The 15,785-nt window shown below is 34.0% G+C and overlaps 1 protein-coding gene across 2 annotated transcripts; it reads left to right on the top strand.

Moving 5' to 3' along the window:
* The first annotated feature begins 7,535 nt into the window (after positions 1 to 7,535).
* On the top strand, positions 7,536 to 14,869 carry LOC109019804 (myb-related protein Zm38-like). Of its 2 annotated transcripts, XM_035683224.1 has the most exons (4): positions 7,536 to 7,571; positions 13,195 to 13,375; positions 13,506 to 13,635; positions 13,728 to 14,869. In XM_035683224.1, the coding sequence occupies exons 2-4, from the start codon at positions 13,240 to 13,242 to the stop codon at positions 14,494 to 14,496; spliced, it is 1,035 nt and encodes a 344-aa protein (XP_035539117.1). In that variant the 5' UTR covers positions 7,536 to 7,571; positions 13,195 to 13,239; the 3' UTR covers positions 14,497 to 14,869. The 2 variants fall into 2 exon arrangements, with proteins under 2 accessions (XP_035539117.1, XP_018857729.2); XM_019002184.2 differs by lacking the exon at positions 7,536 to 7,571 and having other exon boundaries at positions 13,151 to 13,375.
* The last annotated feature ends 916 nt before the right edge of the window (positions 14,870 to 15,785 follow it).

Genomic DNA, 15,785 nt, shown 5'->3' with positions numbered 1-15,785 from the left:
TTTCTAGATTTAGAGTATAGAGAATCGAAGATGGATCAGTGACATCAATAAATATATATATATTAATATATGTGCGCGCGCGCACGTGTAATATATAATACACTTTTGGCCCTACATATAATTATACGATAAATGTTACAACTAGAAAAAAAATTATATAAAAAAAAATTTATAAAAAAAATGATAAAATTATTACTCTTTTATTATCTATTTATTATTATTTTTTATATTTAAATTTCTTTATTTGACTTAATTGTTAAGGAAATGATTTTTAATAAAATTATATATTTCCTTAATTTTTTTAATGATTAAAAATGTTAAAAAAATACTTAAAAAAAAAGTAAAAAAAAAAGATTTTCAAATACATATAAGTAGTAAATTGATAGTAATAAAGTAGTAACCCTATTCTTACCCATTCATAAATTGATGTAACTTCATATGATCTGTTAAATTTATTTACATTTAAAAATAATTTTATAATCTGACGTATTATATCAAATCATGTTTATTTATAAATTTATTTTTGTATAATTTTTGTATAATTATAATATTTCTATAATTATAATATACATGTACATGTGGTCTTGTCAAGTACTTTATAATAATTGATGTGTCTGATACGTTATGTTTATTTAATAATAAAAATAATTTTATAATCTTATATGACATTGAGAACATCAATTTATAATTTTATAAGTCTTTTATATAATTTCAAATTTATTTCGAGTATCCGGGTTAATATTTTACATTGATTACGCCGAACTATCTTAGGAAGGTAAATTTGTACAAATATGGCAAAAAAACTTAGGGGTTGTTTGGAAAGTTAGGTGAGATGAGATGTCAAAACTTCTTATAATTTCTTTTTCAAACATCCATCAAACACAAAATATTCTTCAATTTTAAAATTTTAAGATTTTTATCTAATCATTACAATTTTTCCAAATTTTCAAACAAAATACAAAAATAATTATTTCTTAAATTTTAAAACAAAATAATAATAATAAATTATATTCAAATAACTTTTTAACTTTATAATATTTTTATCCAAAGTTTTTCTCTAATTTTTTAAAACTCAATAAAATATCTTAACTCAAATTATTTCACTTCTATTCACAAACCTCCAATTCATTACTATTTACAAAATCCTCATATCATTTATTTCATTGCCCAAATAAACATGTCTTAATCTTCCTTAGATTGGGGCAATATTAGTTATTTTTTTCCAAAACTTTTATTTACATTAGGCCCGGTTTGGATAGACAGTTCAGATGAGATAAAATGACATATTTTAAATAGTAGTGATATTTTTTGAGTTAAGAGATGAGATGTGATAGTTTGTAAAATTGTATGTTTGGATAGTAAGATGAGATGAGATAATTTTGACTCTTTGAGATTTAAAAAAGGCGTGGGTCCCATAGTATTTATAGATTACCTGAATTGTGCATTGTTCATGTACTGTTTACGAATCGTTCACGTTAGTTTTGACACTGTTCACGCAATGTTCACGTCAGTTTTCATTGTTTTATACTGTTTATTTATTGTTCATTTAAATGGATGTTTTGAAAACTTAAGAGATAAAATATTGTGTTTGGATAGCCAAAACTACTATACGGTACAATTCCAGATGAGATGTTTTCATCTATATTGGCTAACCAAACCGGGCCTTATTAGAAAATATTTCGTTTCAAATTTGGGAAATGATCTTGATCTCAATTTTGACCAGATTTTTTGTAGGATTCTTGTTTATTTACGTATTTAATTTTTATGCAATACTTTGAAATTTTTATTTTTGAGAAAATTATCATAATTTCGAATTTGATCATTGATCAATATTTTTCAGAGTTTTATTCATGTTTTGTATCTTTTCCCAATTTCAATTTTTAATTTCTGTTAATTAACTAATAGTCAAAATAATTATAATATTTCTGCCTACATCAATTTTTTTTATACATTGGAAAATACTAGGTACATGTACTTTGGCGCGCCCATCCTGCAGACGAAGCACACATGGCATCAACTTTAGCTTTTTTATATTAAAAAAAATATATGAAAGAAGAAAAACTTGGTATCGGGAAGAAAGAGCTGAGAAGAATGACATGGAACATCGCACGCTTTTATTACATTGGCAAACCGGAAGAAAAAACCATTAACTAGATCAACCCTTGTCCCCCATTCTTCTATGGCTGGTTGTGCTTTGCTGGTAATCTGTGAAGTTGAATCTGCAGTTTTGAAAAAAAAATAAAAAAAGGCAAAAGAACATATGGGTTTTGGATAAAAAAGAAATTCAATCTAGTAAATTATGGGGAAGGTGAAGCTGAATCTCTCGTTTTGAAAAAAATAAAAAAGGGGTGTAAGTTAATCTTACAAGTTCTCAGCTCAGAATCTCAGGTATATAGTTCAAGTTTTGTTTTGTTCGTTTTCAAGGATTAGTAAGTTATTGTTGTAAAGGTCATTTTAGTTTTTTATATAATTTTTATAAGTGAGTATCTTATTGCCTGAACTTAATATTTAGATGATATTTTTACAAAAACATTCATAGTTCTAGAATTTAAATTTTGTTGTTGCTGGAGATCCAGATCGAACAATCAATGAACCAACGTCATTTAAACAAAGCATTTCATAGAGAAAGAGAGAGAGATATTTGGGCATTTTTTTTGTTTGTTTTTGCGGGAGAGATTTTGCATGAGGAATTTTGTCTTCTTCTTTAATGAAGAAGAAAATGACTTTATGGTTCACAACATCTTAAAGGAGGAGGGAGGGGTAAATGAGGAAGAAGAAAATGCTGAACATGAGCTCTCATTAATGATTAAGGAAATATTTTATTGCAAGTAAGTTTGTGTACTAATATTGATATATAATATATATGTTTAATGAAATGATGTGAATTAAAGATAAAAATAATTTTTATGATATATGAGATTTTCTTCTTCTCTTAAAATTTTTTTTATTTATTTTTAAATAAAAAAAATCATCGGTACGCGATGTGATACACGAACTCGCTTGTATCTAGCAAAATCCGGACGTATGCTCTTCACATGCAACCAACGGCATCTTCGGCTTCCCCTGTCTCTTATTATATTATTATTATTATTATTATTATTATTATTATTTTGTACCCAAGACCTAAAGATTGGGAAGATGAGGCCGATAGGGAGATTGTGTCGGTGGTTCCTACTTCTGCCTTGCCTCTACCATTAACCTTCGTGACAACTGCAAACAGAGAGAGAGAGAGAGAGAGAGTCTTTGTCGTTGTTGGAGATTGGTTTAAATGGGAAGGAGTACTCCTTGTTGTTCAAAAGATCAGGGCTTGAATATATAGGGGAACATGGACAGCTATCTAAGACAAAATACTCGAAGGAAACCTTCCCAAAAGAGCGGGTTACATATTTTTGTCAAAAAACAGAGGAACAACCTTATGCGTTTTTGTGTTTTTCCTTTTCTTTATTGCGGTAGATTAAGCTTACGAAAATAAAAATATTTTAATTCATGGGTTATTCAGGGCCATGAAACTCTTTACTGATAAATCCTCGCTTTTGATAAGAGGAAAACCATAGTTACATCAAGGCCTGTAAAATTCCAAAGACAACACAACTCGACAAGGATAAGGTAACATGTCCAGCGCCATCAAACCATTCTCAAGTAAGGCAACCTAGCTAGAGATGTGGGAAGAGTTGCCGGCTACGATGGTTGAATTATCTAAGACCTGATATTAAGAGAGCTAGGCAACATAACTAATGATGAAGAGGAGCACAAGACGGAGATCATCGTCATCAAAACAAGCACAAGAAAAGCCAAACCCCACCAAAGCCTCAGCTGCATGCATGTAGTGGAGCTACCAAAAGCAAATACAGGCGCTTCGGCCGAGACACCCAACTTTACACCTCTAAAGCAAATTGACATTTTTACTACATGTGTTCGCTTCTGTATAAGACCAAAATTAAACCCAATTTTGTTTTACTTGGAAATTATTAGAGGAATAAGGGGGAAAAAGTGCACACACATATAGAGAGAGAGAGAGAGAGAGAGTAGAGGACCAGTACAGGTACGTGAGGCTGAGTTTAATGCTGCTAAACGTAGACCATACAAGAACATATTAATGGTCGTGAATTCTCTCTCTGTCGACGTTCTCTGCAGTCTGCACAGCACGCACATGGTAGGCCGAATTAAAAAGTGACTTTTTCAGAAAATGTACTAGGACAAATTGTACATGTAGAGGCCCAAAAATATGAGGGTAAGAGACGGATCAATCACCTTTCAGAATTGAGCTAAATGGAGCAGGGTAATAATGCACCAATGCTGAATCATAATTAATTGCTGACCTTCCAAACTATATGAATTTTCTAGTGTTACAAATATAATACTGTTTGAACCTCTTAGTTATATATACACCATATATAGGCATTCAAAAAGATCACGTGCATCATTTTCCTCTTATTTATTTTTACTTTTTTATTTTTAGTATTGCAATTTTAAACTATCAACACTACACACATCGGATTGAGAATAAAATATCTAAGCTTATTTCTGGCGATCATATATTGCGGGAAATATTTTTTTATCATCATTTTAGGATATTTGCGGCGAATAATATTCGCCGCAAAAAGATTTCTCAGCAATTTAATTAAGCCGTTGGAATAGATTTCAGCATTAGCGGCGATTTATTCTATTTTTTGCGACGACTTTAATTCGCCGCAATTGATAAATTCCCAACGATTTTTAGATCGCTACAACTGAGTTCACAAAACCAATAATTCAATTGCAGCGATTTTTAAATCGCTGGTATTGATCTATACCTCCGCATCTTATCGCCACAATTGTTATTGATCTATACTGCCGTATCTTATCGCTGCTAATTTTTTATATAAATTAAATATATGTCCATAATTGAGTAAGGTATTATGTTGCCATAAAAAAATTGAAAAACTTTCATCACCATTCGAATGAAATATATACCATTCAAACGTTCCACATTCCCTCTAGATATTTCTACAATAAATCTTCGTTCAAACTCTTTATTTTACGTTCGAACATTTATTAACCCATTCATTCGAACGGTAAGTCAATATCCCACTAAATTTAATGACTTAACCCCCAATTTCCCGTTCGATCATATATAATATTTGTTCGAACATTGATTAACCTTGACATTCGAATGTTGTTGTATGTTGTTCAAAATGTAAGTCAATGTCCCACTAAAATTTGTCACTTAACGCGTCGAATTCTCGTTCGACCATAAATAAAATCCATTCGAATGTTTATTTTATTTTATTCAAATGTTTTTTGTCAATGTTTGAATGGTTATTTTATTAGGGACGAAATTTTTCATCCCTACATATATTGTTCGAACAGTAAATGCTTTTGTCATTTTTTAGAGATGAAATTTGAATTTCGTCTCCACATCTCATTTTTTTGGGACCATTTTCATTTCGTCCCAAAAAAAAGTCCCAAAAATGAATTTTTATCAAGTTTTCAATCATTCGAAATGCACAATAAACAGCCTGTGTTTAATCAACCCACTGATGATCCTAAGGAGAACTTATAAGTCATTAAGTTTAAGATCAACTTTAGAAAGTCTCATTCTAAAGAGAAACTTACAAATCCTCCAGTTCTCAACCTACTAATCCCTAAACAATATGCTCTATCAACTTAATCAACATTAGCATCCTCTAAAGACAAGTATATATAGTTTTGCCAAATATTTGGCAGATTTTTGGCCTGGCAGGTTTACCTTGGACTCATTTCTGTGTATCGGTGTACCTTTCCTACAATAATTTTGGCTGGAATACAACACATGCTCTTCCCGAGTCCTATTAGTTTTGATCTTCTTGTCAGCTCGAAGATGATATATATACTCACAATCCAAGTGTTGTCATGTCAACAAACTAAAAGAAGAAAACTGTAAGCGTTGACTTGTCAACATTTAAAAAAAAAAAAAGACATTACAAACTAAAAGAAGAAAACTGATATAAGTCTTAACAATTATTAAATAAATATAACTAGTTATCAATATATTAATAATGCAAAATTTAAGTTGCATTCAAGCTCTTAGTACATATTTGCTCTAAACGATTTTTAGTTATTGACATATTGTAATACAAACTAGATGATATAGATGAATTCTTATAGATTGCTGCATTTAAATTTGCAGTCAAGCTCTTTGTAAATTTGCATTGAAACCAGTAAAACCTTGCATTTTAGCTCTTAGTACATTGCATCTCTTAGATATTTCTATTTTGGTAAAAAAATTTCACACAACACATAAATTGTCCAGGAAAGAAAAATCATGTATAGTCACAATTTTCTCAATCATTTCAAATACAAAGAAGACATATGCAAATCGAATTCAATTTGTTAAAGTACATATGGAAAGCAATCAAAACTATGAGAAAACATTTCTCTAAAGGGAAAGCAAAATAAATTACAACTTGCCCAATATGAAAGCAACCTTAATTGCTTATTTTGGGGGGGCTTCCTCTCAATTACCTTAAATGTAGAGTGCATAGGTAAAGCAATCCCAACAGCTACATAACCATTTTGCCTACATTTCATATAATGAATGCCATAAGGATCATATACAATTATTAGGATGCTTAAATGTTTTGATTACCTTTCATCTTAATTAGAAGTTGGTTTTCTTTATTGCCATCAAAAGGAAGGTGAGTGCAAAAAACTAAAATTTATGGGGAAGCTCTTAGAAAGGGCCAAACATCGCAACCTAGCCACTCATACTATCATACACTTCTAGTACCTACATATGCATTTTTTTTTTAAGGAACCTATATATGCATTTGAGATTTCACTTAGGAGATAAAAAAAAAATAATATTAAGGTTGATTGTAACTACACAAACATGGGAACTTCAAGAAAATGATCATACCATGACCAAATCAACCCATAATGGCATCGCCACCATAGCCAATGATCCATTTCTTGCCTCTATCCATATACCAAACATTGTGTTGTGACTCTCTATATGGAAACCTTGTCCACCATCTTTGTTTTGCCAAACAATTAAACAACCAAACGAAACAAGCATAGTATATTATATTTAGCCAAAGCATGAGGTGGGCCGATGACGTGTGTGTGTGTGAGAGTGAGAGAGAGAGAGGATCAAACTAGAGATGGGAGTTACAGAGAAAATATAGAGAGACAAAAGGATAGTGGATTGACAGAGAAATAGTCTTATAGGTGCGGTGCGGACTTGAGGGGGCTACATTGGCGATGCCTTTTGGGTACAGTGTCTAGGCTATGGTGCAGGCATTGAGAGGTAGAGAGAGAATCCTTGGTAGAGAGAGAGATTAGACAGAAGAGGGAGATGAGACCAAGAGAAGGATGACTCACTAGTAGCAGTGCTCTAGACGACGATTCTGCGTGCTCCAAGCAGTTGGCTTATCGGCATAGACATCTAGTCATGGAGGTTGTCGTAGAGCAGGGAGAGGGACTAAGAGATTTACAGGTGAGAGAGAACAGACTAAGAGATGCAGATGTGTGTGTGTGTGTGAGAGAGAGAGAGAGAGAGAGAGAGAGAGAGAGAGAGAGAGAGAGAGAGAGAGAGAGAGAGAGAGAGAGAGGTGGCTTACCTGGGTTTGAAATGGAAATAAAGGAGCGCGGGAATGGAAAAAGAAGAATGGCTCGCAAAGAACGTAGATCCATTACTAATTACATAATTGCAAGGAAAATATACCCATTGGTGATAAAATCATTTACAATGAAAAATGTTATCGTTGGAAATATGAAGCACTTTGCAAAGAAAGTTCAGATGTTGCTACTGAACATTATTAGAACAAGTCGAACTTACATTGTTAAGACCGGACCAATGCTTAGGTCGGTTATGAAATTATTTGTAAGAAACACAAATACATCGCTAATTACATAATCGCAAGGAAAATAAACCCGTTGGTAATGTTGAGTACTGTGGAGTCTAGTCCACATCGTTTGAGCGGAGTCATTAGCTGCTCGAGCAGAGGCAAGTCAGAGAGTTCCTTCAAGACCACTCGACAGTGAGCTCGAGCGGATGTGATACAGAAAGTTCGCTTGATATCGCTTGACACACTGCTCAAGCAAAGTTCAAGTCAGAGAGTTCGCTCGTGAGTTGATCGACACTTGGCTCGAGCAATTGTGGGAAACAGATTCGCTCGAGGCGCTCTCGACACGCTGCTCGAGCGAACATTGCTATTATTGAGATTTTACGGTTTTTCCATTGTTTTCACTATAAATATGATGTGTTCTGTCATATGGTCATGTAGTGCGTGCACAGTAGTCGCCCAACGTTGTATTTTGGTTTTTCAAGTAATAAAAATCTTCTGCAGCTCCTGTTGACATAGACAATTTGCCGAACCACGTAAATCTTGTATTATGTGTGTTTGATTGTTCTTTTCGCATTTTACTTTCAATCTTTTGTGATCATTTTTCACAACAATTGATTTCAAGAGCCAATGTTTGAGTTAAAGGAAAAACAATGGTTAGAGAAGAAGTGAAGGTATCGGGGATTGAGAAGTTTGATGGCACAAATTATGATTATTGGAGGATGCAGATAGATGACTATCTCTATTGGAAGAGACTTCATCTTCTATTGTTGGGGAAGAAGCCAGATAGCATGGTGGCTACTGATTGGAACCTGTTAGATCGACAGGTTCTGGGGGTCACTCGGCTAACTCTTTCGAGATCGTTGCACACAACGTCATCAAGGAGAAGACAACTGCGAATCTCATAACGGCTTTGTCAGGTATGTATGAAAAGCCGTCAACGAATAACAAGGTACACTTGATGAAAAAGTTATTCAATTTGAAGATGATAGATGGTACGTCTGTTGCATAACATCTGAATTATTTTAATACTATCACAAATGATTTATTGTTTGTTGAAATTGAGTTTGATGATGAGACACGTGCATTGATACTATTAGGTTCACTGCCAAATAATTGGGAAGTCAGGAGAATGGCTGTCAGTAATTCTGCTGGTAAATCAAAGTTCAAATAAGATGATATTCGTGATTTGATTTTGGTTAAGGAGGTGTGCATGAGGGATTCAGGTGAGACCTCGGATTCGAGTTCAGCATTTAATGTTGATTCTCAGAGGAGATCACAAAACAAGAATTCAAACAGAGGTAGATTAAAATCAAAGAACATGGGTAAGAGCAATTCAAGACTTGGGCAGCATGCAACTTGTTGGAATTGTGGCAAAGCTGGTTACATAAAGAAGAACTGTAGAAATTCGAATAAGACGGAGAATGATAATGCTAATGTGGTAACTGACGAAGTACATGATGCACTATTACTTGCAATTCATAGTCCAGTTGATGGCTGGATACTGGATTCAGGATTCAGGAGCTTCCTTCCACACATCCTCCCATCAGGAAATAATGCAGAACAATGTTGATGGAGAGACATTGAACGTGGTGGGAATAAGAGACATTGATATTGCACTCCCTAACAAGAACAAATGGATCTTGCAGAATGTTAGACACATTCCTGAGTTGAAGAAGAACCTCATATCTATTGGGCAGTTAGATGATTGTGGTCATTTAGTAGCATTCTCATATAGTACCTGGAATGTCACTAAAGGGGCATTGATATTTGCTCGGGGTAAGAAAACTAGTACTCTCTATATGACTACTGGTTTGAATAATACTATTGTTACTATCGTTGCCGAGAGAACGGCAGATTTGTGGCATTGTAGGCTGGGCAATATGAGTCAGAAAGGCATGAAAGAATTACTATCTAAAGGCAAGCTACTAAAACTGAAGTTAGTTGATTTCAATATGCGTGGGACTTGCATTAGGGGGAAACAAAAGAATGTCAATTTCTTGAAGAGTGGTAGAATACTGAAAACAGGAAAGTTAGATCTTGTGCACACAGACATATGGAGACCTTCCCTAGTGGCATCTCTTGGAGGTTTTTGGTACTATTTTTTGAAACATAAATCTGATGTGTTTACTGTATTCAAAAATTGGAAGGCCATGGTTGAGACAGAGATAGACTTAAATTTGAAATGTTTGAAGTCTGATAATGGTGGTAAGTACATTGATGGAGGGTTGAATGAGTATTGTGCAGCTTTGGGTATCAGAGTGGAGAAGACCATTCCTAGGACACCACAACAAAATGTAGTTGTTGAACGTATGAACAGAATCATAAATGAGCAACTAAAAGCATGAGGTTGTACACTGGATTACCACATACTTTATGGGCAGACGCAGTCAGCACTGCTGTTACTTGATAAACAAAGGGCCATTAGTTCCATTGGATTGTGGACTGCCCGAAGAAGCTTGGAGCAAGAAAGAGATCAAATTTTATCACCTTAAAACTTTTGGCTGTCTTTCTTATGTTCTTGTTGATTCTGATGTACGTAGTAAACTTGAGGCCAAGTCAAAGAAATGTTATTTCATTAGCTATGGAGACGAGACATTTGGCGATCGTTTCTAGGATGATCAAGGTTAGAAGATTATAAAAAGCATGAATGTGATATTCAATGAGAAGATTTTGTACAAGGACAAGTCCAGTACAGTTGCTGAAATAGCTCTTCAGGAGTTCGAGTTTGATTGTTGAACTCAAGTAATAAAAATCCTCTACAGTTTCCGTAGATGTAGGCAATTTGCTGAACCGTATAAATCTTGTGTCGTGTGATTGTTCTTTTTGCATTTTACTTTTAATCTTTTATCATCATTTTTAACAACAGGCAATAAAATCAATTGCTAGAAAAAGGTTGCTTGAAATATGAATTACTTTGCAAGGAAAGCCCAGACGATGCTACTGAACATTATTAGAATGGATCGAACGTACTTGGGTCGATCATAAAATTAGTTGCAAAAAATGCAGAGGCGCCTTAATTTACTAATTACGTAATTGCAAGGAAAATAAACCCATTAGTAATTATAAAATTAGTTACAACAAAAAAGGTTATCATTCATGAAAATATGAAGTACTTTGCAAGGAAAGTATGGAATCGATCATTTAATAACATGAAACTTGCAAGTAAAATAAATCCACTGGTAAAAAAATTAGTTGTAACAAAAAATGTTGTCCTTGGTAATATCAAGTACTTGGAAAGAAAAGTTTGGACGTTGCTACAAAATATTATTATTTGAGTGGAACTAGGACGGATGCAACGTATTAGAACAAATAACAGTACGTGTAGTGTTTAAGTACTAGTACTCCGGACGTACGTACGTTGCTACTAAACAATTTATAATACATGATGAGTATAAAATTCAACAAAAACGTGTCGTAGGCTAATAAATACTTTGAAAAATCACCATTTGCAATTCATGGCATATTATTATTTGCAAGAATAAATCATTAATTTAGTCGTTGCAGATAACTTTTTTGTATTTGTCACATAAATTAAGTTTTGTTGCAATTACATTGATCAGTTTATTTTGAAATAATCATATATTTCAAAAAAAAAAAAAAAGAAAATCATCATTTTTACTGGCATGCACCTGCCCTTCTACCATGCATGGGAAACGCATTTTCTTGAAGCTAACTTTCTTTTTCTTTCAGTGATGGTGAAAGTTCCTGTTCTACCCTGCAAAACAAAAACGTGATCTTTACAGCAGCTGGGACCATGCATGCATGCATGTCGTCTCTTATCAGTTGGACCACATGATGCTGCATGAACAAATTAATGGGGTTCGTGTGGTTAATTTTAATTAGATGCCAAACTGTACGCATGCAAGCAAGCCGTGTATACATTGAAGGAAATTATGGAGTACTAGTGTACTACTGAATTGAAAACGACCTGCGCGGATCGTTTTCAATTTCCACGCGTACTCATACTGGCCGCATGTTAATTTTTCTTTAATATTATTTTTTACGATGACATGGATGTGGTCCCACTGCTGTATGAAAACGTTTTTTTTTTTTGCAAAACTTGGAGCATGGCTTTATGTCCTTAGGTTTTGGAGTTTCAACGAACTTTCACCTGTGACTTTTCTCAGCGACTATTTTCCCATGCATGGCAGAAGGGCAGGTGCATGCAGTTCTTCTGATGATTTTTTTTTTTTTTAGAAATATATGCTAGCTAGTTAAGCTCCAAGAAAGATTTGTATGAGTTTTAATTGTTATACAAATACAAATTGATAAGGGATATTATTCGGTTCAACTTTTATGTTGATTGTGCTGAACTATTTTAAGAAGATGAATCTGCGCCCTCAAATTTGATAAAACTAAAGAAAAAAAAAAACTTAATCTTAATTCCTTAAATTGGGGCAATATTAGTTTTTTTTTAGTGGCTCTACAGCCATGCACACATGAGGGATTCCGAAACTGTAATTTTTTTTGTTTTGTTTTTTTTTTCATGTATATTTTAATACTTTTAAATATATATATTTTTTAAAAAAATTTACAACATCATTAAAAAATAATTCCTTAATCATTTAGTAAAAAAAACTATCATCAAGAGCCCCATGTGTGAGTTTAACATTTGATCTCTTTTTTCTTTTTTCAAAATCTTCTATTTATGCAATAATTTAAAATTTTCCTTTTCGAGAAAATTTTCATAATTTTGAATTTTATCATTAATAAATATTTTCCAAAATTTTCTTCCTATTGTTTTGCATCTTTTCTCATTTTTAATTTTTTTAATTAATTTGCAGTCAAATTAATTATAATTCTCGCCGTGGTAATTGTTTTTCCTGATATATCCTTCCCCTCATGTCTGTTTTTTTATTAGCTTCAGAGATTTTACGGGGAGCCATTCGTCATCATCACTCACAACACGTGTTTTTGGTGTTAATTTGTAAAAGCTCCTTGGTAAATTGATTGTCCCGGAGATACGAGGTTGATCTTCATATGCAATCTACCGCAACTTTGGGATCCCATGTTTCTTATTATTATTTTGAAGCTAAATAAGACCCAAATTAAAGATGGGGAGATGACGTTAGTGGTTCGTGCCCTATACCATTCTCTTCGTGACAATATATAAAGAGCAGTGCTACCCATAAGCCTTACACTCTATATACCCATTTAAAAATATGTTATTTTACCGTTTTATCCTATTTTACTTGTAAACATGTCTGAAATCATTTTCATTATATAGATAAAAAAGTAAAATTACATATTTTTAAGTAGGTGTGCAGGGTGTGAAGCTTATGTCTAGAATTTTTCCTAATATATAAATAGGAACACTGCAATCCCCCATCTTCAATCATAGAGGGTGTCACGATCTCTCTGTCCACTAGTGCAAACAACTGGGGAGAGAGAGAGAGAGAGAGGAGGCCGGGGTTCTTGGAGATTGGTTAAAATGGGAAGGAGTCCTCGTTGTTCAAAAGATCAGAGCTTGAATAGGGGAACATGGACAGCTATTGAAGACAAAATACTCAAAGGATACATCAAAATTCATGGCGAAGGAAAATGGAGAAACCTTCCCAAAAGAGCGGGTTAGATATTTTTTTTCCATCTATTAAAGATCGAACAGAGGAACAACCTTTTGCGTTTTTGCGTTTTTCGTTTTCTTTATTGCGGTAGATTAAGCTTAAGAAAATAAAAATAGTTTAATGGGTTATGCAGGGCTTAAGAGATGTGGGAAGAGTTGCCGGCTAAGATGGTTGAATTATCTAAGACCTGGAATTAAGAGAGGCAACATAACCAATGATGAAGAGGAGCTTATTATCAGGCTTCACAAACTCTTGGGAAACAGGTGATGAAGTAATTAAAAGTATATATTTAGTTTACAGACAACCGCAGATTGATGATATATAAGAATGTCCTGTCTCATGTGTCTCATTGCAGATGGTCTCTGATAGCTGGGCGGCTTCCCGGACGAACGGACAATGAAATCAAGAATTACTGGAACACCAACATTGGAAGGAAAGTACTCTTAGGTCAGGACCCCAACCCCACCTCAAAACGTAGATCATCATCAAATCATGCACAAGAAAAGCCAAACCTCACCAAAGCGTCAGCTGTAATGGAGCCACCAAAAGCAAATACAGGCGCTTCATGTACCGTGATACGTACAAAGGCAACAAGGTGCACCAAAGTTATCCCGATCAGTACCTCGGGGCCACAGGAACCTCACGATCATCATCAGCAGCAGCAGTTTGATCATCACACCAAGCCAGTCGTCGTTGAACATCCCTCTTTAGTTCTTGATGAGAATCACGACATGACAGTTGAATTCTCAAATTGCAATTTGGAAGAAAATAATTTATCCAACTTCATGATGGATGATTTTGAGATTGACAAAAGTTTCCTGTCAGAGTTTCTGGTCAACACAGATTTCTCGGAGCTATCTTCATGTATTGAAAACAATAACAGTAATAATGAGGGTGGTAGCAGCAGCACTACCTGTGATACAGTCCATTCTTCACCAACGTTTATTGATCATGCCCTCTTGGTTTCTAAAGAAACAGAACTGCATGGCTCGGAGGATTTTCAACCAATGTCTCCTCTGACTGATCAGTCTGAGTACATGGACTGGCTCTTTGTTTCTAAAGATACATTGCATCATGGCTCCGAGGTAAATTCTCAAGATGATCAGTCTAAATTTATAACCTAATTAAATTAGAGCGGAAGTTGCCGTTCGAACGTACGTATGTCCAATTTAAAATAATTAAATCCCTGTGCATTGCACTCGTTTCCGGATCGGAAGTTCTACAAGGATGAAGGAACTCATCAGCGGTGGATGTATGAATAGGAGGACTAATAATGGGGCTAGCTGTCTCATGTACTAAAATAAAATATTCCATCAGTGCAGGACGATCATCACGATGATGACAAGCTAGTTTGACGTCGAAGGGGCCGATTTTTATTTATAATTTGTTTCCCGCCGGTTGCACAGACCGGTTCAATGAAGCATTTTTTGATAAAATATTACTTCTTTATTAATTAAGGCAATGTTCCTTATCGTTAAGGCAATAAATCTTTCGTTATCCCTCCGCGTTATTTATTCTTTTCCCCCAAACTCTATTTTTATATAATATAATATATGTATGTATGTAAATGTATATACTTCCAAGAATCACAACTTGCCAAATTATCTCGGTCCTTTTCAAAGGCTCCTACCTACAAAGATGTGGTCCTCCTCATCATGACTCGAATCCTAAAGTATTAATGACTTCGTCTACCTCAAACTACGGTCTTGTTCTTACTTCTTATAATATTTGAGTACTGCTGTGGTCCGGAATTCGGTACTCAAAAAGTATTTTGAGAAGTCATAACATCATTAAAAAATAATTTTTTAATCATTCGATTAAAAATAAAAAATTCCTTTCAAAATATTTTTTGAATCTCAAATTCGAATTCAAAGCATTTCTCATAATATTTTCTATTCTTTTATTATTCCATGCGCATGAGGCCTCTAGGCTTCTAGCTGAAGCCAATCAATCAAAACGTACTTCGTTTATGACAAAAAGTGAGACTAGCAAACTCTCACCTCATTTTAAAGCTGCCATTAAAATAGAAATCATGTGCAATCAATTTGAGTAATTATGTTTAAGTTGCAGCCTCTTTTATACATGCAACATCGTCAAAATCTAAATTTCACTGCAGCTGTTATTTTGTGTGTTGATATGTTTGTCATCATTCAGAAGAACATCTCATGGTTCTTTCATTAAGATTTGTGTTCCTGTAGAAATCATCATGATGGAAATTGCAGATCATAAGTTCGGAAGATTTGATTGTCAATTGGTGAAGTTGAAGCTTTGATTAGGCTAGAAACTAAATTGATATTCAATATAAAACAAAAGAAATGGGTACATGGCCCCGCTGTTGGAGGAAATGAAATTGGCAAGGGAAACTCATGTTTATACTCAGGGTAATGAAAATTTGGAGAATCTGCACAAAACT

This window comes from Juglans regia, chromosome 12 (assembly GCF_001411555.2).
Source record: "Juglans regia cultivar Chandler chromosome 12, Walnut 2.0, whole genome shotgun sequence".
Taxonomy (NCBI): Eukaryota; Viridiplantae; Streptophyta; class Magnoliopsida; order Fagales; family Juglandaceae; genus Juglans; species Juglans regia.
Note: the sequence above shows the minus strand (reverse complement) of the source record. Positions and strands in the feature narration are given on the sequence as shown.